This window comes from Trachypithecus francoisi, unplaced genomic scaffold (assembly GCF_009764315.1).
Source record: "Trachypithecus francoisi isolate TF-2019V2 unplaced genomic scaffold, Tfra_2.0 Lachesis_group21, whole genome shotgun sequence".
NCBI classification, from domain to species: domain Eukaryota; kingdom Metazoa; phylum Chordata; class Mammalia; order Primates; family Cercopithecidae; genus Trachypithecus; species Trachypithecus francoisi.
This window is the reverse complement of record NW_022681467.1, coordinates 49,185,644-49,211,250: the sequence shown is the minus strand read 5'-3', so window position 1 is coordinate 49,211,250 and position 25,607 is coordinate 49,185,644. Positions and strand designations below refer to the sequence as shown.

At 42.8% G+C, this 25,607-nt stretch overlaps 1 protein-coding gene and 1 long non-coding RNA gene across 3 annotated transcripts in view; one reads left to right on the top strand and one right to left on the bottom strand.

Annotated features, from left to right (window-relative positions):
• The first annotated feature begins 5,612 nt into the window (after window positions 1-5,612).
• Window positions 5,613-25,140, top strand: LOC117068943. The gene is made up of 5 exons (XR_004431321.1): window positions 5,613-5,756; window positions 9,010-9,011; window positions 20,022-20,030; window positions 21,524-21,525; window positions 25,131-25,140. It is a non-coding gene; the product is annotated as an uncharacterized LOC117068943 (long non-coding RNA).
• Window positions 16,230-25,607, bottom strand: part of TSHZ2 (teashirt zinc finger homeobox 2) — a 515,416-nt gene continuing 506,038 nt past the window's right edge. Inside the window, exon 3 of one of the 2 annotated variants that reach the window (XM_033186765.1) lies at window positions 16,230-24,340. In XM_033186765.1, the coding sequence (XP_033042656.1) occupies window positions 24,339-24,340 (2 nt within the window). In that variant the 3' untranslated portion in view covers window positions 16,230-24,338. The remainder of the gene's footprint in view (window positions 24,341-25,607) is intronic. The other variant, XM_033186764.1, reaches the window with a different exon arrangement.

Genomic DNA, 25,607 nt, shown 5'->3' with positions numbered 1-25,607 from the left:
GAGGGCTGTGGTGCTTGGGTATATATCAGGATGACCCGGGAAGCTAGTTAAAAATAGCAATATGGGGCTGGGAGTGATGGCTCATGCCTGTAATCTCAGCACTTTGGGGAGCCGAGGCGGGTGGATCATGAGGTCAAGAAATAGAGACCAGCCTGGCCAACATGGTGAAACCCCTATCTATACTAAAAATACAAAAATTAGCTGGGTGTGATGGCTCATGTCTGTAATCCCAGCTACTCAGGAGGCTGAGGCAGGAGAATCACTTGAACCCGGGAGGTGGAGGTTGCAGTGAGCCAAGATTGTGCTATTGCACTCCTGCCTGGTGACAGAGTGAGACTACATCTCAAAAACAAAAAAAAAAAAAAAAAAAGAAAAAAAAAGGCAATATGGGCTGGGCAAGGTGGCTCACACCTGAAATTCTAGCACTTTGGGAGGCTGAGGTGGGCTGATCAATTGAGGCCAGGAGTTTGAGACCAGCCTGGCTAACATGGTGAAAACCCATTCCTACCAAAATACAAAAATTAGCCGGGCGTGGTGGAACACACCTGTAATCCCAGCTACTTGGGAGGCTGAGGCAGGAGAATTGCTTGAGTCCAGGAGGCAGAGGTTGTAGTGAGCCAAGATTGTGCCACTGCATTCCAGCCTGGGCAACAGAGTGAGACTCTGTCTCAAAAAAAAAAAAAAAAGCAAGCAATGCCTAGGGCACCTGACCCAATCCTAGGCACCCTGTTAAAGTCTGATGAAACAAGGTCATTGTAAGAGGCACCCCTGGAAATTGCTATCGCATTTATCTCCTAAGCTTTCAGCAAAATTTGTTATTTCTGCTTTAACAGAGGCAAGGAAAATAGCAAAATATATTGAAATTGGTTTGTATTAAAAAAACTCCTTTATAGTTAGGGCAGTAAATTATAGACATAGGATTCAATATAGGCCATAAATTGAATATTTTAGTGTGAGTAGAGTTGTATCGAGTGTTCCTTTGGGGATTAGAGTTTATTTCCTAAGCTTTTGTTCACGACATCATGAGTCTTTTCAATAAAACGATCTCCCTGCCTGACAGCCAGACAAGCCTTTCAGTGATGCAAGGGGATTTTATTGGGTGTGGTTAACTCAGAAAATTGTTCTTTGAAGATACTTTATGACCAAATATTTACTAATGTCCCCTAGCAGGGGTGGGTTAATTTCAAAATACCTAAGAAAGCATATAAATGTGAGATAACCAGGACACACACACTCACACACACACACCCCTACTGTTTTTACTCTGCTTTAAGTAGACAAAAACCAAGAAATGTAATTTAAATAGAAGCTTGATGCTAGCATGACCTTAACATTAAAAGTTCTTGGGAAGAGGAATGGGATTAGGACTGGTGGACATGTCACATAGAGATTTACATCCATCCATTTATCCATCTATTTGGAGCAGGTGGACATTTGCTTTACAACACTAGGATTCAAGGCTTACAATTCATTATTTGTCTTAACCAGGCAAATTTTTGTATTTTTAGAAGAGATAGGGTTTCACCATGTTGGCCAGGCTGGTCTCGAACTCCTGGCCTCAAGTGATCTGCCTGCCTTGGCCTTGCAAAGTGCTGGGATTACAGGCGTGAGCCAATGCACCTGGCCGAATTGTGTTTTTGAATATGTTTTATAATATACACAATAAATTAATATAATAGGATGTATATATTATTTTTGTGTCACTAAAGAAAGATCTGGCCAGGCGCGGTGGCTCACGCCTGTAATCCCAGCACTTTGGGAGGCCGAGGCGGGCAGATCATGAGGTCAGGAGATCGAGACCATCCTGGCTACCACGGTGAAACCCCGTCTCTACTAAAAATACAAAAAATTAGCCAGGCGTGGTGGTGGGTGCCTGTAGTCTCAGCTACTCGGGAGGCTGAGGCAGGAGAATGGCATGAACCTGGGAGGTGGAGCTTGCAGTGAGCTAAGATCATGCCACTGCACTCCAGCCTGGGCGACAGAGCGAGACTCCGTCTCAAAAAAAAAAAGATCCACTGGGGGTTATAGGTATGTGCACATCACCTCAGTAGTTTAGACACCACTGTTTAGACCAATGCCACTGACTCTGAGCCTTCACCTGGGCACTTCCTTAAACATATTATTTCCCTGGTCCTGCTCCTCAAATATTCTGATTATTTAAATCCAGGTTGGGGCCCAGGAATCTGCATTTAACAGCTGCTCCAGCTGATTCTGATGTGTAATTATGGAAAGGCCAGGCCTTCTCAAAGTTTAATATGCATAGTTATTACTCATAGATCTTGTTAAAATGCAGATTCTGTTCAGTAGCTAGAGTAGGTTCCAAGATTCTCTATTTTTTTTAATTAAAAAATTTTTTTGATATGAAATAAATGTAAATATTTTCAGGGCACATGTGATATTCTGATAACATTTATATAATATATAAAGATCAAATTAGTATCATTGGGATAGCTATCACCTTAAATATTTATCTTTTCTTGGCTGGTCACCGTGGCTCACGCTTATAACTCCAGCACCTGTGGGAGGTTGAGGCTTCCCTTTGTGAGGGAAGATTGCTTGAGACCAGCCTGGGCAACATAGTGAGACCCAGTCTCTATTAAAAAAATTAGCCATGTGTGGTAGCACACACTTGTCATTTCAGCTATTCAGGAGGCTGAGGTGGAAGGATCGCTTGAACCTAGAGGATTGAGGCTGCAGTGATCTATGATCGTACCACTGCCCTCCACCCTGGGCGATGGAGTAAACGCTACCTCAAAAAAAGAGTTTTTTCTTTATGCTCTGAATGTTTAAATTATTCTCTTCTAGCTAGATGGAAATGCTCAATAGATTATTGCTAACTATAGTCGCCCTACTGATCTATTGAACACGAGGTGATTATTTGTTCTAACTATATATTTGTACTCATTAATCACCGCTCAAGATTCTGCATTCTAAGCTCCTGGGTAACACTGAATGTACTGGTCAGAGGCTCACACCTGGACTAGCGAAGGTTCAGACCTGGTTCTCAAAGTGTGGTGCTCAGAGCAGTGGCATCACCTGGGAGCTTTGCAGACCGGCAAATCCTCAGGCCCCGTTCTAAACCTGTTGCATCCTGGGAGCAGGGCCAGCCGCTGTATCATGCCCCGCAGGTGATTCTGATGTTAGCTCGAGTCTGAGAAGCTCTGGTTTACGAGACAGCACCAGTACCCTCCCGCCAGAGGCCTCTCTTCTGTCTTCCTCCAGCATCTTCATTGAACAGCCAGCTTCAAGCCCATCCTACTCCACAGAGGTGGGTCTTTGGCAACCCTGGAGCCCCTTCCTTCCACAGGCCTGCCTTCAGAACCTCTCCCTGCATTCCCTAGCACAGCAGGCAGGCCCAGTTCAGCCGAGATGACGGGGTTGCTGTTGAGAAGGCTGACAGGCCCTCTCATCAAGGCGTGATTGGCAGCGCTCTAATGAGCAGAAAGAGAATGGCGCGCCTCTAGAATGATGTTTGCTCTGTAAATATTTGACATTATCTATCCTGAAAACCTGAAAGAGAACTTCATTTTTCTTTCTTTTTCTGGGAATACAGCAAGTCACGGAACACCCATAAGTATAATTAGTCTGACAAGGGAGTTTCTGATTGGGGCTGGGGACCTCGGATGTGGGAACAGTCGTAGGCGTCTTTGTCTCTGCTGTTCAGGGTAGATGAGGGTTCCTTGCCTGTGGCCATGGGAATCCCAGCTCCCTTAGCAAAGGCCTGTGCACAGTCATGCGGGCGCGTTGCGGATTCACATTCAGTAGGTCTGGGGCAGGGCCTGAGTTTGCATTTCTACCAAGCTCTAAGGAGCCACCGTTCCTGCTGGTTTGAGGGCAAGATCTGGAGGACATTCTTACTGCTGTTGCTGACTTAATGTCCGCAGATGGTTCAGACGTCATTTAGGATGTGGCTTTTGGCTTTAGAACAGGTGTGGGTTTGAATTCTTTCTCTACACAAGAATTCACATTACTAGCTGTGTGACTTTGGGGAAATGAGCTTGCCTCTCTGAGCCTATACCACGGAATTCATGAGAACACCTAGATTTTAGGGTGGTATTACTCAACCTTTTTTTTTATTTTAAAAATTAATCATATTTTCCAACATAGGGTCTCGCTCTGTTGCCCAGGCTGGAGTGCAGTGGTGTGGTCATGGCTCACTGAAGCCTTGACCTCCCGAGCTCAAGTGATCCTCCCATCTCAGCCTCCCAAGTAGTAGCTTCCCACCACAGGCACATGCCACCATGTTCGACTAATTTAACAAAAATTTTTTTTGTAGAGACGGGGTCTACCTACGTTGCCCAGGCTGGTGTCAAACTCCTGAGCTTAAGTAACCCTCCCACCTTGGCCTCTCAAAGTGCTGGGATTGTAGGTGTGAGCCTTTTTTTTAAAATTGCCTTTTTGTTTTTAACTGCCCCTGCTGGGAAGTGTTTTAAGACATTTTGTTCCTACTCGTCCCCTCCCCATGTTTTTTTTAAAACAGACCTACATTCTATGCCTTTTAATTGTTCCTTTCTTTCTTTTTTATTTTTGTTTTTTGTAGACATAGGGGGTCTCCCTTTGTTGCCCAAGCTGATCTTGAACTCTTGGCCTCAAGTGATCCTTCCCACTCAGCCTCCCAAAGTGTTGGGATTACAGGCTTGAGCTGCCATGCCCGACCCCAACACCAATGGCATTTTAATATCAGAGATACTCAGTATATTGTTTATGTTCTGTGGCCCTTTGGAAGGGCACAGAGCATTGCAATCGCTAAGCCTTTTCACTCTTCAATAATTAATTTTTGCCCATTTGGGAGTGATATAATCCTATTGAGCATGTGCGTTTTAGGGAAATTGTGAAAGAATTAAAACAGATTATTTCTGCCAAGAACCTAATGCAGAGTCAGTGCTCAATAATGTATTAATGTGTATTACACAAAGTATGTTACTGATCATACATTGACACACATGATCTTCTTTCCCAGTCCAACACCCGCATATTGAGTATAAATGGGAGAGTGCAGGAGTAGAAGGAGGCAATTGCTTGAGGCTGAGGGGACCGTGTGCTGTCACAGCGCAGTTCAGGATCTGAGGTTAGGCTTGGGTCTCCGTTTGCTCCATGGCTCTGCACAGCTGAGCTCTCCCGCCTGGGCCTCTGTGTCTTCATCTCTTCGGTGCATGGTGCACGTCTCCCTGTATAGTGCAGTGAGGAGCTGTATTAGTCAGGGCCCTCCAGAGGGACAGGATTAATAGGACATATGTATATACGTTTTGTTTGTTTGTTTTGTTTTTTTTTTAAGACGAAATATCACTCTGGAGTGTCACCCAGGCTGGAGTGTAGTGGTGTAATCTCGGCTCACTGCAACCTCCACCTTCCAGGTTCAAACAATTCTCCTGCCTCAGCCTTCTGAGTAGCTGGGACTACAGGTGCCTGCCACCACGCCCAGCTCATTTTTGTATTTTTATTTATTTTTATTTTTATTTTTTTTGAGATAGAGTCTTGCTCTGTTGCCCAGGCTGGAGTGCAGTGGCGCGATCTTGCCTCACTGCAACCTCCACCCCCTGGGTTCAAGCAATTCTCCTGTCTCAGCCTCCTGAGTAGCTGGGATTACAGACATGCAGACCACCACACCCAGCTACTTTTTGCATTTTTAGTAGAGACAAGGTTTCACCATGTTGATCAGGCTGGTCTTGAACTCCTGACCTCAAGTGATCCACCCGCCTTGGCCTCCCAAAGTGCTGGGATTACAGATGTGAACCATCGTGCCCGGCTGGATATATGTACATATGGAAGGCAGCTTATTAAGGCGAACTAACTCACACGATCACAAGGTAAAAGTCCCACAGTAGGGCCATCTACAAGTTGAGGAGCCAGGAAGCCAGTGGTGGCTCAGTCCGAGTCCCAAAACCTCAAAACTAGGGAAGCTGACAGTGCAGCCGTCAGTCTGTGGCCGTCTGAGAGCCCCTGGCAAACCACTGGTGTAAGTCCAAGAGACCAAAGGGTGAAGAACCTGGAGTCTAGTGTTCAAGGGCAAGAAGCATCCAGCATGGGAGACAGATGAAGGCCAGAGGACCCAGCAAGCCAGCGTATCCCATCTTCTTCTGCCTGATTTTTCTAGCTGCACTGGCAGCCGATTGGATGGTGCCCACCCACACTGTGGGTGCATCTTCCTGGGGGTGGATCTTTCTCTCCCAGTCCACTGACTCAAATGTTAATCTCTTCTGGCAACACTCAGACACACCCAGATACACCCAGAAACAATACTTTGCGTCCTTCAGTCCAATCAAGCTGACACTTAACCATCACAGGAGCATACCTGAGGCTGCTTGGAGCGAGACTATCACCCGGCCTTTGTCACGTGCACCACTCCAACGCGGCTTCATCGCGCTCCCACTGTGTCTTAGCCACAGGGTGTGGTGCTGGGGATGCAGGCTGGGGCTTGAGGGGGAAGACTGCTGGAGCCCTGCCCTTAGTGCATATGGGAGACAAGCAGACAGCTCACATGACCGCAACTGCCAGGACTTTTGCAAGGGGGAGGTCCAGGGTGGGACTGGAGGGCAGGGAACATTTTTTAAGCTGAGAGTCACAGGCAGTCCCTAGGGGAAGCTGAAGGGTAAATGACAGTGGGAAGACCAGGGTCCTAGCACGTGCAAAGGTACAGAGGCAGGAGAGTACCTGGCAGGTGCTGGGATCCAGAGGACTTCAGTTTGGCTGGAGCGTAGAATGTGCTGGAATGGCAGGAGCCAAACCAGACAGAGTCTCAGGCCTGCTGAGGCCTTTGGAACCTATCTGGGGCCACAGGGGGACTATAAAACTAATCAATCCAGGATGAGCGCAGGCAGGACAGGCTGGGGGTGCAGGAAGCTTGTCCTTACTTCTGAAAACATCGTGTGTTTTCCCAAAGCCTTTCCGTTTCCCTCGGGACGGGAGGAGCTTAGTTTTGGAGCCTGGGAAGCAGACCACGGAGGGACTGGAAGACCTAGGGGGGAAGTGGGACACCAGCTCATATTTCAAAGGTCTTTGCTTGTCACGTTTACTTTCTCCGGGAAGTACCTGTTCTCCATTATTCATCCTTCAGCCTCCAGGCCTCACTGGGTCTTCTCAGAAGTCCTGGGACACCTCCTGGTAATAGCGTGGGCCTTAGGTCCCTAAAGTTTGTACATAGTGAAGAAACTGTCATTTCTAAAAGGCCCACCATTTGCCAAGACTCATACTAGGGGCTTACAAGAGTGTGGACTTTCCCACTTCCACAAACGTGAAGTCTGAATTTCAGGTCTACATGTTAAGTGGTGTGTGATACTGAGCAATGCGAATCTTCTCATCTGTGAAATGGGGGGTGACTAGTACCCCATGGACTGCCGTGAGAATCAGCCCGTTTCTTAGCATGATGTCTTACTAGGTAAGCGTCACTACACAGCACATATGAAGGTATTTGCTAAGACTCATTTATGTATCTGTTGATCCTTCCTCCCTCCCTCCCTCCCTCCCTCCTTTCCTCCCTTTTTCCTTTCCTCCCTCCCTCCCTCCCTTCCTTCCTTTCTTTTTTGAGACAGGGTTGAGACAGGGTCTTGCTCTGTCGCCCAGACTGAAGTGCAGTGGCACAATCATGGCTCACTGCAGGCTTGACCTCCGGGACTCGGATGATTCTCCTGTCTCACCCTCCTGAGTAGCTGTGACTACAGGCACATGCCACCAGACCTGGATAATTTTTTTGATTTTCTGTAGAGATGGAGTTTCATCATGTTGCCCAGGCTGGTCTCAAATTCCTGGGCTCAAGCGATTTGCCTGCCTTGGCCTCCCAAAGTGCTCAGATTACAGGCGTGAGCCACCATGCCAGGCCTGATTCTTTTCTCTGTGTGTATATATATATACACACATACAATTTTTTTTTTTTTTTTTAGCAACTGTGCAGTGTGAGGGCTGATAGACTGTGTTGCAGAAGCTGGTGAAACAGTTGGAGACCAAGAAGGATTTTGCTCCTCCGTTCACGAGTCTGAAATCTAGTGACAGAGTAGTGGGGCTCGTCAAAGATTTTTGGTAAATGACTAGATAGTAGATATTTTTGGCCTTGGGGAACAAAAAGCAAAATTGTATTATGATGACATCACCGTAACCCAGAGGATGCCATGCAGTGGTGTAGAGTGAGGAGAGATTCATGTAAGTTTCTGTAGCAAATGCTTCACTTGACTGTTGTAAAGTGCAAGCAGCCATAGATAAATAATCAAATGAGCGTGGCTGTGTTCCAATAAAACTTTATTGAATGGCTGGGCACGGTGGCTCAAGCCTGCAATCCCAGCACTTTGGGAGGCCAGCAGGGGTGGATCATGAGGTCAGGAGATCGAGACCATCCTGGCTAACATGGTGAAATCCTGTCTCTACTAAAACTACAAAAAAATTAGCTGGATGTGGTGGCAGGCGCCTGTAGTCCCAGCTACTTGGGAGGCTGAGGCAGGAGAATGGCGTAACCCGGGAGGCAGAGCTTGCAGTGAGCCGAGATCGTGCCACTGCACTCCAGCCTGGGCGACAGAGCGAGACTCTGTCTCAAACAAAACAAAACAAAACAAATAAAAAAAAAACTTTATTGAAAAACAAAACAGGTGGTGAGGGCTGGGCTTGGCCCACAGGTTGCAATCTGCTGACCCCTGGTCGAGAATTGGCCAAGACCACAAACAATGGAGCCAGTTGACCTGGCTGAATCCCAACTCTGCCACTTACTAGCCTGTGGAGATTGAATAACTTATTTGCCCTCTCTGTTCCTCAGTTTCCTCATCTGTCATATGGAGGAGATAACTGTACTCACCTCAGAGGGTTGTTTGTTTGGATTAAAGGAAATAATATAGGCAGAGTGCTTAGAAAAACGATTGGCATGTGGTGTGTACCATTATACTTCTAAGCTGTTCTTTTTAGTATAAGTGAGGAAGGTAGGCGTTCATTAATGATGATCACGCCAAGCAGGATAAAATTACAACTGTCATAAGTGCTGGAAGACAAGGTCCTAGAGGGACTTCAGCTAATTTAGGGGCAATTGCTCAGATGTGCCCTGAGACCTTTTCTCCACTCCACCAGGGCAGAAAAGTGCCATAGTGGCCACTTAATTTTAATGCATTTTTATCACTTTTTTAGTTTCTTTCACATGTTGTGGTCATACTATATTGATATGTTTCTGGAAACATTGGAAAAAACACTTCACCCCAAAGATAAATATAATCTCAGTGTAAAAAATATAAACTGACCGGGTGCGGTGGCTCATGCCTATAATCCCAGCACTTTGGGAAGCCAAGGCGGTTGGATCACGAGGTCAGGAGTTCAAGACCAGCCTGGCCAACATAGTGAACCCCCGTCTCTACTAAAAATAAAAAAATTAGGTGGGCATGGTGGCGTGTGCCTGTAGTCACAGCTACTCGGGAGGCTGAGGCAGGACAATCACTTGAACTTGGGAGGCAGAGGTTGTGGTAAGCTGAGATCGTACCATTGCACTCCAGCCTGGGCAACAGAGCTAGATTCCACCTCATAAATAAATAAATAAATAAACAAACAAATAATACAAAAAAATGTAGAAGAGGCCAGATGCGGTGGCTCACGCCTGTAATCCCAGCACTTTGGGAGGCTGAGGCAGGTGGACCATGAGGTCAGGCGATCGAGACCAGCCTAGTCAACATGGTGAAACCCTGTCTCTACTGAAAATACAAAAATTAGCTGGGCATGATGGTGTGTGCCTGTAATCCCAGCTACTCAGGAGGCTGAGGCAGGAGAATCGCTTGAACTCGGGAGGTGGAGGTTACAGTGAGCTGAGATCACACCACTGCACTCCAGCCTGGGTGACACAACGAGACTCCATCTCAAAAACAAACAAAGAAATAGAAAAAGAAATATTTTGTAAGTTAAGAAAAAGAAAAAAACATACCAAAGAATATAAAAGTAAACATTACTCAGAATTCCACCACCAATAACATTGATCTATGTTCCTTGTCTATCTTCATTTTTTTTCTATTTTGTTTTTTAATAAATATACTGTGACTATTTTTAAGTGCTCAAGTATTCATGACTGTGTACTATTCTATGGCATAGATGTACCAACATTTATTTAATCATCCTCCTATTTTAGAACACTTAGGTTTATTCCAATATTTCACTCATAACCAATATTATGATCGAACATTCTTATTAAATAAATCTCAGTGCACATCTTCAATTGTTTTTGAGGAAGGCTCTCCAGAATAGTAGTTAATCAAAGGGTGTACACGTGTTAGAGAAATTGATCAATACTGTTTATTTTCCAGAAAGTTGCTATCCATTTTTGCTTTCAGCAACAATGTGTATGTATATCTCTTTTGAGCCCTCGCCAACAATGGGAACATTTTTCTTTATTTTTGTCAGTTTGATAAGTGAAAATGATTTCTTCTTGTTTTCCTTATTCTACATCCCTTTGGTTATTATTGTCACTTGTCTTAAATGTTTATTCACCACTTTAATTTATCAATTTTGTAATGTTGGCTTATACATTTTGCCAAAAGTTTTCTATTTGGATATTTATTTATTTTTCTTAGAGATATATAACGCTCTTCATATCATTAATTAGAACTGTCACAATTAATCATGTATTAATATAAATAATTTTCCTCCAATGACTTTTCACTGTATTTATAGTATTTGTGTGTGTGTGTGTGTTTTGACTCCTGGAGTTTTTATTATTTCTTCCTTTTATTTCTTTCTTACCATTTAAGGAAGAAATAGTTAAGACTGGAACTTGAGACTTTTAAGTTTGGGAATGACTTCCCTGACTGATATCAGCTATCAACATAGATTTTATTCTAATTGTTTTATGATTTGTTTTCTAGATATAATCCTTTAGTTCATCTGGAATATACTTTAATTTATAGCATAAAATAAATACTTAACTTCAGTTTCTGATAAGCTTATCAATTGTCTGAGTACTATTTTATTTTATTTTTTGTTATTATTATTAGCATTATTATTTGAGACAGAGTCTTACTCTGTCACCCAGGCTGGAGTGCAGTGGCACAATCTCGGTTCACTGCAACCTCAGCCTTTCAGGTTCAGGTGAGTCTCGTGCCTCAGCCTCCCAAGTAGCTGGGATTATAGACTCGCATGACCATACCCAGCAAATCTTTGTATTTTTAGTAGAGTTGGGGTTTTGCCATGTTGGCCAGGCTGGTCTCCAACTCCTGACCTCAAGTGTTCCCCCTGTCTCGGCCTCCCAAAGTGCTGGGATTCCAGGCGTGAGCCACTGCGCCCAGCCTTTTATTATTTTTAATTGACACATAATAGTACGTATTTATGGTATACAGTACAATATTTTGATAAACATGTACCTGTGTAATCCTCAAATCAGAGTAATTATCATACCTTTCACCCCATTTATCATTTTTATTAGATATGAATGCATCATTTCTCCACAAATCTAAAATTTACTTTTGGACTATGCTAAATTCTTACTTAAGCACTTAGCATATTCAGGGACATTATTTTGTTTTACATTGAGATGTCAGTTCACCCTTGTGCCCGTCCAGAATTTTAAGATTATTATAGGCTGGGCGCGGTGGCTCAAGCCTGTAATCCCAGCACTTTGGGAGGCCGAGACGGGCGGATCACGAGGTCAGGAGATCGAGACCATCCTGGCTAATACAGTGAAACCCCGTCTCTACTAAAAAAATACAAAAAACTAGCCGGGCGAGGTGGCGGGCGCCTGTAGTCCCAGCTACTCGGGAGGCTGAGGCAGGAGAATGGCGTAAACCCGGGGGGCGGAGCTTGCAGTGAGCTGAGATCCGGCCACTGCATTCCAGCCTGGGCGACAGAGCGAGACTCCGTCTCAAAAAAAAAAAAAAAAAAAAAGATTATTATAGATAAGTCTATTTTCATACCTAATAGGGACATTCCCTTATCATAAATATATTTACTACTTTATCTAAAATCTTTGCTCTTTAATTATGAAAAAGTAACACGTGCACTTAGTAAAAAACTCAGCAAGATTGTAGTGTTTTTAAAGTGCTCCATTTGTTGAAAACAGATTCCGATTTGCGATGTGAAAGACACAGAAGAGATTGGATATATTGGGGACTTGTTTGAAGACCCCTTCGTTCATCCACCCTGAACCCTTTTACTCGGGAGCCGAGTCTTGGCTTCCACAGGACTCCCAGGCTTCTGTGCTGAGACCTTTTTTTTTTTTCTTTTAGACAGAGTCTCACTCTGTTGCCCAGGCTGGAGTCCAGAGGCACAATCTCAGCTCACTGCAACCTCTGCCTCCTGGGTTCAAGGGATTCTCCTGCTTCAGCCTCCTGAATAGCTGGGACTATAGGCACCTGCCACCACGCCTGGCTAATTTTTTGTATTTTTAGTAGAGAAGGGGTTTCACCATGTTGGCCAGGATGGTCTCGATTTCCTGACCTCGTGATCTGCTTGCCTCAGCCTCCCAAAGTGCTGGGATTACAGGCGTGAGCCACCGCGCTTGAGCCCTCCCTGCTGTTTTTTTTATTTAGACAGAGTCTTGCTCTATTGCCCAGGCTGGAGGGCAGTGGCCCAATGTCAGTTCACTGCAACCTCCTCCTCCGGAGTTCAAGCAATTCTCCCGCCTCAGCCTCCTGAGTAGCTAGGATTACAGGTGCCCTCCACCACACCCGGCTAATTTTTGTATTTTTAGTAGAGACAGGGTTTCGCCATGTTGGCCAGGCTGGTTTCGAACTCATGACATCAGGTGATCTGCCTGTCTCGGCCTCTTAAAGTGCTGGGATTCCAGGTGTGAGCCACTGCACTCAGCCTGTGCTTGGACTTTTTAAGGGACTGCCTTGAGTCCACTGGTTTTAGGGCAAACACACACGGCTTGCGGTTCCCTGAGACCACGCTCTGTAACCTAGTTGGAGCTCACTGAGGCCCCTGGCTACCCAGAAAGTTCAGATATTTTAATAGCATGTTCTGTGATTAACATTCTTGAGAAATGCCTCCCCGCACTACGGGGAGGATGAAAGCGGTGACTCCTGGTAGATTCAGGCAGTGGTCAGGCAGGGGGAGGGAAGGAGTATTTTAGAGACTGTGGCTAGAGACCTCCCAGGTCTTCAGAAGAACAGCATTGATTTATTTAACATTTATTTAACATTGATTTATTAACAATTTGTTGGACACATATTGTATGTCAGGCATTATGCTTCTTATAGGAATACATGAACAAAACAGACATTAGTTTCTGTTTTCACATGGTGACCCGTGAAGGAAATTGACCACACATTAAATGACAACAAAGCTCGTGATCCGGGCTGAGGGGTGGAGTAACAGGGCTTTATAGATGAGGGCTAAGAGAGCACCTTTCAGAAGAGGAGATCCCAAAGCAGAGACATGAGAAATACGAAGAAACCTGGCTAGGTGGCTTACACTGTCACCAGAGGGAATGGTGTTGTGTGGTTTAGGAACTGTTGTAGGGTAGCATGGCTAGAGCTGCGTGTCTAAAGGAGAGATGAGGTCAGGAAAGCAGGCAGTGGACAAACCAGGAAGGTTCAATACTGCCTGGGGGGCTGGGTATGGTGGCTCATGCCTGTAATCACAGCACTTTGGGAGGATGAGGCAGGTGAATTGCCTGCGGTCAGGAGTTTGAGACCAACCTGGCCAACATGGTGAAACCTCTTCTCTACTAAAAATACAAAAATTAGCTGGGCGTGGTGGTGGGCACCTGTAATCCCAGCTGCTTGGAAGGCTGAGATAGGAGAATTGCTTGAACCTGGGAGGCAGAGATTGCGGTGAGCCGAGATCACACCACTGCACCCCAGCCTGTGTGAGAGAGTGAGACTCTATTTCCAAAAAAAAAAAAAAAAAATGCTGCCTGGGGAGGAGTTTGGATTTCTTTCTAAGTGAGATGGGGTGCTGCAGAAGCCCTGCCCACATTCCTTGGCATTGACCATTTCCTTGCATGTCGTTCATCTTTTCTTCCAGTTTCAAACACCTGGTACTCTGTGCCTTGAGGTGTTCTCTGGCCACTGAAGACTATTTCTTCCAACCTTTGGGCAGATGAAGTGCTAGGGAATTGATGTCCCCCTACGCTACCCTGCAGCAGCTGTCGACTAATAACTGAGCAGAGGTGGTGTATAAATACCCCAGCTTCCTCACCCCTCAGGCAGGATTACTGAGGCATGCTGCACAGTGTCTTCCAGAGCGCCCCAGTGGGATTGGAGTCCATTGCCCATGGCGATAATTGTTCTTAAGGCCTCTTTTTTGGGCATTCTTCCTTTCCTGTTTCCCTCTCCATTCCTCTCTTACTGTTTCCTGGATTCACCTCCTATATGAACTACTCGTCTTGATCTCACATTCTCATCTCAGGCCCCGTTTCCATGAGAAATCAATCTAAGACAAACGGAAACTTGAGTGCTGAAGGACCTTGAGCCAGGGTTAGCAAACTATGGTCTGTGGGACAAATTTGGCCTGCTCCTTGTTTTTATGGAGTAAAGTTCTATTGGAACATAGTTACACTCATTTATTTATTATTGCTTATAGCTGCTTTTGCACAACAATGGCAGAGTTGAGTTGCTGGGTCAGAGACTAGATGTTACAAAGATGAATATATTTACTATCTGAGCCTTCAAAAAGTGTGCTGACCCTGGGTCTTGAGGAGCAAAATGACAAGATTTGATTTACTTTATTTTTTTATTTTTTTATTTTTTTAATTTTGAGACGGAGTCTCACTCTGTCGCCCGGGCTGGAGTGCAGTGGATGGATCTCAGCTCACTGCAAGCTCCGCTTCCCGGGTTTACACCATTCTCCTGCCTCAGCCTCCCAAGTAGCTGGGACTACAGGCGCCCGCCACCTCACCCGGCTAGCTTTTTGTATTTTTTAGTAGAGACGGGGTTTCACTGTGTTAGCCAGGATGGTCTCGAACTCCTGACCTCGTGATCCGCCCGTCTCGGCCTCCCAAAGTGCTGGGATTACAGGCTTGAGCCACCGCACCCGGCCTGATTTACTTTATTAAAGCATCACTTCGGCTACTATGTGGAGCGTGGATTTGGGTTTAGAGGGCTTAGGATGACAGATGGGAGATTAGTTGGGCGGTCATCCCAGATGTCTAGGAGAGACCTAAAGTAAACAGATTCATGTATTTTGAAGTTAGAAACCACAAGAGTTGTTCATGGACTAGATTGGAAGAAGGGGGTGGTTAAGGCACACACTCTCTTGTCCTCGTGGTTTTTCCACACTCCTTCGAGAAATTACTGCAGTGATGGCGCAGGTTTTGCCTTCATCCTTCTGTGACTTCTCAGGTTGGCTGGGAGCCACCTCTGAGCTCCCACAGCCCCCATTCTCATCCTTGCTTTGTGTTCTTTTCTTTCTGCGGTCTTGCCTTAGATCACACAGATAAAACATGACAGGACCTTGACCTTAACACAGTTTGGCTCTCAATCCTGTTCTCATAACCATCACTGCCTTCATTGATCTGTGTCATCCTCAGACCTGCCACATAGTAGGTGCTCAGTGTTCACTAAGTAAATGATGATCAAGAGTTCTTTGATTGGGTCCAAGGTGCTTATCCCAATACTTCGCCATGGCTACCTCCCTCATTCCTCACCTGGCTTGCTCTCTCTAGCCTGGCCGCTCCCATTTTATGTCCTAGACATGGAGTCATGGCAATGATGTGGAGCTAACAGGTGATACGGTAGCCATCATAATTTAATGACTACAGGACTCATGCAACCACACAACACAGGAGCTGAGAGCTGGCTGTGCACAGACAACAAATCATTTCTGGTGGGGCATCAGCGTCTGCTTGGGCAGCTTGTGTATGAAACATGGTCCAATTCTCCCAGGACATTAAAGGAAGTGGAGGGGAGTACACAGGGAAACTGAGTGGTAAGCAGGGCCATCGCTTTGAGGTGGAGAAGATCGGGCCATCTCAATCACGGCTGCTCTCTCCCTTGCATGCTTGAATTTGTGAGACAGCCTCCCACTGCCTCTGTTGAGATTACATCATAAATTACGCAGGCATAAGCAGATCAGAGATGAGAGCAATCAGAGGCAGCCCAGAAACCAAACAAGGGGTGCTGGCATTTGTAAAAAAAAAAAAAAAAAAAAATAAATAAATCTGATGGAGATGAGGGGACATTCTGGAAGTGGGTCAGCAGGTCCAAACAACAGGGAGGCCTACCAATAATGTCCTCGGTTGGCCTCCCCGGGGGTCGCTGCTGTTCTTTCCTGCCCTCATCCCCCCACTCTTGCCTTTTTCCTCTCTTGCCATCTTTAAAAAACACACATAGGCAGAAATCAATCCATCAAATGTCATTACAGATTTATTAAGCCTGATGTAGAAAGACATTTAACAGTAACATCTCCAGAAAGCATAAAAAGAGCACTTCTATTCAGTCTTGTGCTTTGAAAATCTAAATATATTTTTATCATATAAATAATTCTTTTCATGTTTTAAGTGCATCTGTGTTTTTTTTTTCTTCTCTCCTTTAATTTTCATTTTTCAATTGGCCAAAGCAGAAGTCGACGTTGACTGAAATGAAGCCATTTGCAAAGCTAATGGTGTTGAGAGGCATGTCTCTGCTATTCCGTATCAGCTAGGTTTCAGGAAGGTGGTTCAATATCTGCAGCATTAAAATGAGGGACAGCCTCCAGCAAAATCATAATTGAACACACCCAGGTCCTTAATATCAGCAGTTGGGTTTCCTGATGCAAATTACCATAAGGTTTCAGATGGGAACAGTCTATTTCCAATAACTGCTGAGTGGGGAAAAAAAAAGACTTTTTTAAATCAACACAAAGGAAAGAGTTGTCATGTGTAAAAATGTAAATAATATACTTATAGAAACCTTTTTGATGGAAATCAGGGGCTCCATACAACCTTGGCGACTGTGTTGTTATTTTTTCACAATAGCTCAAAAAAGTAGTGTCTGTTATTTAGGGCTTTAATTACAGTTCTCAAAGTAGAATGATTTTCCTTAAAAAAAAAAAAAAAACTCTTTGGATGCAAAAAATAATGGCTTTTGTGATATAATTTAAGGGTTTTCTTCGTCTCCACCATCGGAATTTATTTCTAGTGATAAAATTGTATTTAAAAAAATTCCCCTTCTACAGATAATTTCAGTGCTGCGGCATCACACACAGGCATACATCTTAAGTGCCTCCAAACAAAGTCATTTTTATTCAGCAAGGGGCTGCTGTGAATGTTTCTTTTTGCCTGATTTAAGTTATGTGGGAGATCAAGATCAGATTGTTCATGATTACGAAGGAGGACAGGATGGTGGCACCACGGGACATAAAAGGGAGCACTTTTTCTGAAAATTCCTTCTTTTTTTTCTTTTTTTTGAGACAGAGTCTCACTCTGTTGCCCAGGCTGTAGTGCAGTGGCACCATCTCAGCTCACTGCAACCTTCGCCTCCCAGGCTCAAGCAATTCTCTTGCCTCAGCCTCCTAAGTAGTTGGGACTACACATACGTGCCACCACGCCCGGCTATTTTTTTGTATTTTTAGTAGAGACGAGGTTTTGTCATGTTGGCCAGGCTGGTCTCAAACTCCTGACCTCAAGTGATCCGCCTGCCTCGGCCTCCCAAAGTGCTGGGGTTACAGGCGTGAGCCACCGCACCTGGCTCCCTTCGTTTCAAGCAGGAAAGCCATCATTTCCAGCTGGTTGTTTGTCTTTGGGCAGTGACAGTGCGGCAAAGCCTTTGGAAATTTCAAATAGTGACTGCATTGAAAGCTAATATTCAGGATGATGGGGAGTAAAAGAAATTGGGGTCAGCCAAGGGAAGAATTTTCCAGATCCCAGAGAAGTGGGCATAGATGCCTATCTGTGATGAATCTGTTTGGCCACAGGGTGGTATAATCTTCCTAGCAGAAAAGTTTTTTTTTTTTTCATTGCAAGGACAATTTATAATCATCAAAAACAAGTGAAACATGGTTTTGATTAAAACAGCCTGTTGGCTCAATAATCTCTGTAATTTCAAAAACATCCTTAATGCAGAAGAAGAACACGCCGATGTCAGGAATGGCCTGGGGCCCCATTACAACAGCAACCGAATAAATAAGGAGAAGAATCTCGAGGTCATAAAAACAAAATTAAGCTAATGTTTCAAATTTTGACCATTATGAATTCTTCCTCTAAGAAGACATTAAAAAAATTTTCAGGCACTATTAGATAAAATACAAAGAGAATAATTCTACATGGATGAGTGTGCAGTTTTCCCACGGGGGTAAAGCATGCCTTTAAAAGGAAAACTCTGAATTAGGACGTTGGTTCCTCCCTAGATCCAGCAATTGGACGGGACTCATGCAGACAGACAAACTTGGTTCTTATAGTTTCTTTGTAAACTCAGATCTAATTCTTTCATAAGCTATTGAAAGAGAATGACCAGGAAAAATTACAAGCATATTTTTTCTATACAAAAGAATCCCCATTGTGGGCCAGTTTGGTAGGAAACAGAAACAAGCAAATATAACAAAATCTGTGTTCATACATGGCGATATAGTTAGTATATACAAATATGTACACTATAAAAATGCACGGAAGGCTTATGCTCCCAGCCATCCAAGCGGCATTGTACTCAGGGAAAACAGCCTGGTTTTTCTTCCTAGTATACAGGCAAATGTATTATATACAGCATGCAGGTGATAGAAAATTAGTGCGTTTGCACAGAAACATTCTACAGGTATGGTTGCAGTCATTTTTCTTTGAAAATGACCGGTCTGCTTTCTGAATATAAAAATGTGTTTGCCTTTCTTTGCTGGCAAGTAGATACTTTCCTTTAGGGCAAGGATGAATGTGATTCTTGAAACTCACTCTGACCCACTTCCCCCCTGCCCTTTCTAAAAGAAATTAAAAAAAAAAAATCTAGAGTCAATGCAAGGGAGCAAATAGATAGCATAAATGCATTTGATGTCAGGTTTCCCAAACAGATGTGAAAGCTCTGGAGAGCAAGAACTGGTCGGCCATTAAAAAGGCTGTATGATCAGCTAGCTTCTTGATTTTAAAGGGGTTTGGAAGTTTATGATTCATGCTAACAGTGCCTGGCTGTTAGGAATCAAAGTCAGAAGGGATTAGAAGGACATCATCAGGAGATCAAAAAGTGTATTGTAACCCAAGATATTGTGACATTTAGGAACCCTGAGCCAAATGGGAATTGTTTTGTATGTCAGCTTTTTTGACTTGCATTACACATTCTAGCATCTGATGTGTTCGAAAGCTCGAGTATTGTATTGCAAAACTGGAATGTTTGTAATATTTATTTCAATGCACAATGGACATCCCTGTTACTTCTCTGAAGACTGGTTGAACTTTCTGCACTTAAAAAATATAGATACACATCTATAATTCCTGAATGTTATAGGGGTCATTTAGAAAGTGAAAATATTAGCTATTGGCAGGGGACTGATATCCAAATGTTTCAGGTTTCAGGTTCAAGACAATTCATTGAACACATTGAAATTTATTTTCCGAAAGAGTTGAATGGAGTGGTTAGATTTTTTTTTTTTTGTAATGCCTTTGTTCAAATTTTTTGACTTCTCCTGGGGTTTCTTACCAAAAAGTTATTACTTGTACTGCTAAAAGCTGTTTTAAGCATTAAACATGATACAAAGGGCTGTGAATATTTAATCTGTCTTTTTTCAAACAGCCTGCATTTTAAAAGGCCTTAATAATAATCATGGCTGTTGGTAAAATAATTTGTATACCGAAGGGTGTCAAGTCAGGGTGTCATTCCTTGGAAGAGCCATTTTACTTGGAATATATTGTTCCAAAGGAAATGGACAGAGTCCTGTTGCAGAAATAGCGTTCCACCTGGTACTAGCATTTTAAAACAGTCCTATTCTAATCCATAACACATTTCTAGTTTTCCCTGAAGCTTTGGGCTGCCTTGTGCATGAATAATTTTTGGAGAAACACCCACGCCTGTTAGCCCATTGTTCGTAACTATTGGAAGAAGATTAACTAGAGCCTGAAAATTGTATATCTGTGTGTGCCTCTGAATCTGTCACTGGGAACCAAAGGAGATAAGTGGCTTTTACTTTGGATGAAGAGGTAAAATTCCCCAGTAGAAATTCTAAAGATGATTCACAAGTTTCAAAATGTTTAATGCCTTCCTACAATGGAAACATGTCCCTCTGTCTGGGGGATGGCAATTTGTATCTCTTTCTCCAGCTCAATCTTTGTCTAAAAGTATTTCATAGATATTTTGAGAAAGTGCCACATAGAGGAAAGGAGAAAATGAAATTAGCATTTTAACATCTTACAAGGGGAAAAATACACGAAAATTTCAGTTTTGATTTCTTTTTTGCCTAATGCATCTTCGAAATAGATACTACTGTTATTGCTCTTTAGAACTACATATGTGCATATTTTAAAGCCTTTAATATATTTCCGTATTGTTGTTATTATTTTTGCATTCATCTCCATCTTACTATCCTTGTTGCAGAGAAGAGATGATAACGTGAAAAATGACATTTGGGTTTTTTTTTTTTTTAAACAAAAGCATTTAACAAGCTTAAAAAATGAAACTCCATGAAAAAGAAAAGAAGGTTTGAACACAGTCAAATAACCTGAGAAGTGACAGATGGAAAAGCAACAGAATGCAAGCACCTTGTAAGGTCTGTAATCTTTGGATTTACTGTGAAAAGTTTCAGAACATCATAGATTCTTAGCCACATTGTCCATAGACCCTGGAAAATAACAGTGAAATTCATATGTATACACATATATATGAATACACACACATATGCATGCACACTGTCTTCACACACCCCTCCTCACCACTTAAACAGAGTTACATAAATGCTTCTCAGAGATGTCATTGCATTTGTTTGTTTTCTGCATCTCAACTAAGTTCAGCGGCTTGCGCCTGTGACATTAATTATGCAAGATTCAAGCAACCAAACAGGCACATTTTGGGGGTGAGTTTTAAGAAATCTGTGACCTGAAAGAAATTCTGTGGGGACTGTCTGGGTTATCCAATTTATTCCATGATTACATATTCTGTTTTTAGGTCTTGACCTATTTTTAAGCTATTTCCTCTCTGTATGCTTTTTAGGAAAAAAAAATCCTTATTCTGAAATACTAATATTTTAGTTCTACATGAACTGTGTCCCTCAAGTGTCTTTAGGAGCTCTTGTAAAACAACAGGAAGGCCAGGCTGTTGTGTGAAGTGTTTATACTGTTGTTATCCCACAGTGCCTAGAACAGTGTCACACATAACAGGTGCCCAACAATATTTGTTAAATGAATTTGCTAAATAAATATAATTTCCTGTTGTTCCCTGTGCCACCAGTGCTTTGTAACATGCTGTGTATTTGGAGGATTTGCTGAACTACAAAATAAGGCCAAATACATAACATTTAAATATTGACATATAAATTTTTAAATGGACATCTCAATTTGCAGGTGGCTGGTGGTCTTAGCTGGAAGGACAGATGGGGAAGAAAAGGCGACCTCTCCCTCTTACTGGTACCAAGAGGTGGTGGCAGAATGGAGATACTTGAGGGTAATTTGCATTATATTTGCACATCATCCTTTCCAATTCTAAAGTTCTCACTTATCAGAACTGTCTTTTATTCAGGGAAAAGAAAGCAGTGGTATGAAGGTGGATAAAGACATTCTCCTGAGTTTATGTTATTTAGTTTTTTTTCCTCCAGAAAGAAGTTTCTAGAAGCCTCAGAGGGCTGGCCAAATGAAGAGAGGCCTGGCCTCTAGGAATATGCTGAGAGCCAAGTGTATGCCCCAGCGCCAGCCCAGATCTTGTTTTCTAAGGTGAACCTTAGCAGCCATCCCTCAGCAGTGACATGCATGGTTGCCAGGCGGCGATTTACCAGTCTTACCAAATTTATCAATATTTTCGAATCTCACCTCCCACCCCATCCCACCATAGAAATTGCGCTAACAAAACCATATCGATTATATATTGAAGCAGATGGTTTATTTTTTCTTCCTTAGAAGGGAAACAATTTCCATGGAATTGGGAATTGTATTGATCTCCTCCCCCCATTGGATCAAGGGCTTGAGAATCTGCTTTTGGATGGCTGCAGTGAGATCTGAATTATGTAACTTTGGCCTAATAACCCTGGATTGGAGCAGACAATTTTTAACAGCTTCAAGAACCCCAATGCTAATGCATTGATTTTCCTTTAATAGAATTTCCTTGTTGAAGGACGGTGCTCAGTAGAGTCCAGTCCACCCTTCAGTCTTAACCCATCCGAAGACTGTTCCTTTCCAGTCGAGCTCCATTCATTTCTGGTTGAATAGGTTAAGCAAAGATAGACCTCACTGTTCTCAATTCACTTTATGATCCTCCCATCATAAAAAATAATATCAGCACCTTGCTTTTCATGTCAGAACTACATTTGAGCCGCTATTCCCTATGCCCAAGAGTAAATCCCATAAAAGCTGCCCGGTTGTACTGTTGCTATTTTTCCTTGTGGGTGATTGATTGATGGATGAGTGCTGACACTTCAATGAAGCTATTTCGACTGCCATCTCAATCCGATGATGTGAGGGGTATATTTTCTGTCCATGCCTCATTACTTCAGAATGACATTCCTGGAACTTCATTTACTTTTTCCCTCCTTCCCCGAAGCGCCATATTTTTTCCCATCTAGGTTATGCATGCCATAAAAAAAGCAATTTGCTATTATATGTGGCATAAGGGCAACACTTTCCCTAGGAGGTAAATAAGAAGGTTTTTTTTTTTTTTTTTTTTAAATCCCAATGTTGAATTTAGGGATCATGTCAAAATTCCCAAAACAATTCCAAGAGGCAGCCTCCTTGAGAAATGGTGAGGAAGAGATATTTGGTTTCATTTTGTCAGTGTTGAGATTAAAAAAAAAATAACCTTGGTAATTAAAGCAACAACAGAAAATATTCCTTTTGTTTCAGAATCATCTAGTTCCTAGTGTTGTGCCTGGAATAGTATAAGTATTTCACCATAGCTGAGTAGCAATTTACCACATAATCCAGACTTATTTGTCCATTGAGAATAAGGAAATTCATTGTTTAAATGCAATGATGGATTTATCTATTATAGGTTGCTTTCAATTGTATAGAAAATGTTCAACTGGAGTAAACAGATCTATCCTTGCGTCTCCAAACTGTGCACTAGGTATGCAAGACTTTTAATATTAAAACATGCTCTTAGCTTTTCCAAGTTGACTTAGGACCTGATTTTAATCTGTGTAATACAGTATTCCCGTTAATAATAACGTATAATTAAGACATCCGTTAAAAATCCATAACGTTAATTTAATGGAGAAAATCTAATACAGTTCTATTGGAATTTTTACGTTAAATTAACTTTAACGGGCTTTTAATGGATGTCTTAATTAGATCTCATTATTAACGGGAATATTCCACAAATTAAAATTGGGCCCTCAAAGTTTTAATGAAAAAAGTTGCAGGAACACATTTAAAATGGACACCCTATTTCATGCTTTCTGTTTCTTCTTAAGCTAAGCTGCGTTTTAGAGCCCATAAACATCAGGTCCTGCAGAAAGGGATTACCAGAAAAGACTGCTGCAGAACTTTGTACCCTGCAGTGATCTCATCTTCCCGCATTCTCTCAGATTCTGCATTTCACCAGTTCTCCCAATTTGCAGTTCTCATACGACAGTGGTGTGTGCTTACAACTATTTTTTTTAAACCAATCAAGATAATGATGATGATCAAGGTGCCTCACCACTGCATAGGAAAAGTCTTTGGCAGCAACATGGTTAAGCTTAACTATTTGAACAAGTTTCACAGAAGATGAACATTGTTCAGGGGTTTTCTTGGCTCAAACTCTGGTTTAACTCAATAATTCTTCTACTTTGCAGTGATTAATGGCCCCCTAGGGCAGGGGCAGGACTGGGCAATCCAGGTGCAACCGTAATTGTTACACTGAAGAGAAACATTTCCTTTAGACAAACGTTCCCAGAGGGGTTATAAATAGGAAATGGACATTACCATGAAAAGTAAGTCTCCAAGTGTCTACATCTAGTGCAGCCCACTTGGACATTAAACTATGAAGACTTATACTCCCCCCCACTTTCCTGTTACAAACTGACAAAATAAGTACATCAATGTTCTCAGTCATTACTTTTCTTCAGTGGCACTTTGTTTTCTTGTGACAGTGAAAAGGGTACTGTGGAGACGAGACAGCCCCATTGCAGTTTATCAATGAAAATCTAATATCGCCCATAAGCAGAGAAGTGGAAATCAATACTTCATTACCAAATTGTTAGTGAGGATGAAGAGAAATGGCTGGGGTGATTTTTTTTTTTTTTTTTTGGCAGTCTTCTTGGAGCCAGGGTGTCAGGAGGAGTTCAATGAGTTCAATGTCAGAAGCAGGATGGTGCAGCGAAGAAGGGTTCAGTGTGAGGGAATCCAGGCTGGAAAGTGGAAACTAAGGCATTCGTCCTGTAATGGGAATCAGAACAACAGAAAGATGCATTATTTTCTGAGGTGTAGCTCAGGTGACTTTTCCCCGGAGTGATCACGTTGCCCACCTCCACTACTTTATTTGTCCGAATGTTCTGAGTAAAGTCATAGTTATATAACAAGACCATGGAACATGAAAAGGAGGAGTCAATTTCGAGCAAAAACTATTTAAATACCGTATGTTCTCACTCATAAGTGGGAGCTAAACACTGAGCACACACGGATGTAAACACGGGAACGAGAGACACTAGGGACTACTGGGGTGGGGGAGGGAGGAAGGAGGAAATGGGTTGAAAAACTACCTATCAGGTACTATGCTCACTGCCTGGGTGATGAGATTCATACCCCACAGCTCAGTATCACGCAATATTCCCAGGCAACAAACTGCATATGTACCCTCTGTATCTAAAATGAAAGTTGCACTTTTCTTTTTCTTTTCCTTTTGAGACCGAGTCTCACTCTGTCACTACACTTGTGCAGTGGCATCATCATGGCTCACTGCAGCCTCAACCTCCCAGGCTCAAGTGATCCTCCTACCTCAACCTCCTGAGTGGCTGGAACCACAGGCACACTCCATCATGACTGAGTAGGTTTAGTTTTTATTTTGTAGAGCCTGTGTTGCCCAGGCTGGTCTCAGATTCCTGGGCTCAAGCAGTCCTCCCACCTCAGCCTCTCAAGGTGCTGAGATTACAGGTGTGAGCCACCTAGACTGGCCAAAATGTTGCAACTTTAAGAAAAAACATAATATTTTAAATATAATGTGTGGAAGGAATATTTGAACACCCATGTTCATAGCAACATTATTCACAATAGCCAAAACTCAGAAACAATCCAAGTGTCCAGCGGATGAGTGGATAAGCAAATGTGATACGTACGTACATGCAATGGAATATTAGCCCTAGGAATGGAAGAAATTCTGACACATTCTACAACATGGGTGAATCCTGAGAATATTATGCTAAGTGAAAATAAGCCAGTCACAAAAAGGAAAATACTATATGGTTATAACTATATAACGTATCTGGTGGTAGTCAAACTCATAGAAACAGAAAGAGGAATGGTGGTTGCCAGGGGCTGGGGATGAGATGGGAAAAGAAATAAGAATTCTTGTTCACTCTGAACACAGTTTCAGTTTCATCTTTTGTAAGATGAAAAATTCTGTAGATGGATATTGTTATGTTTGCACAACAATCTGAATGTACTTAAAGCCACTCAACTGTACACTTAATAGTGAAAATGATAAATT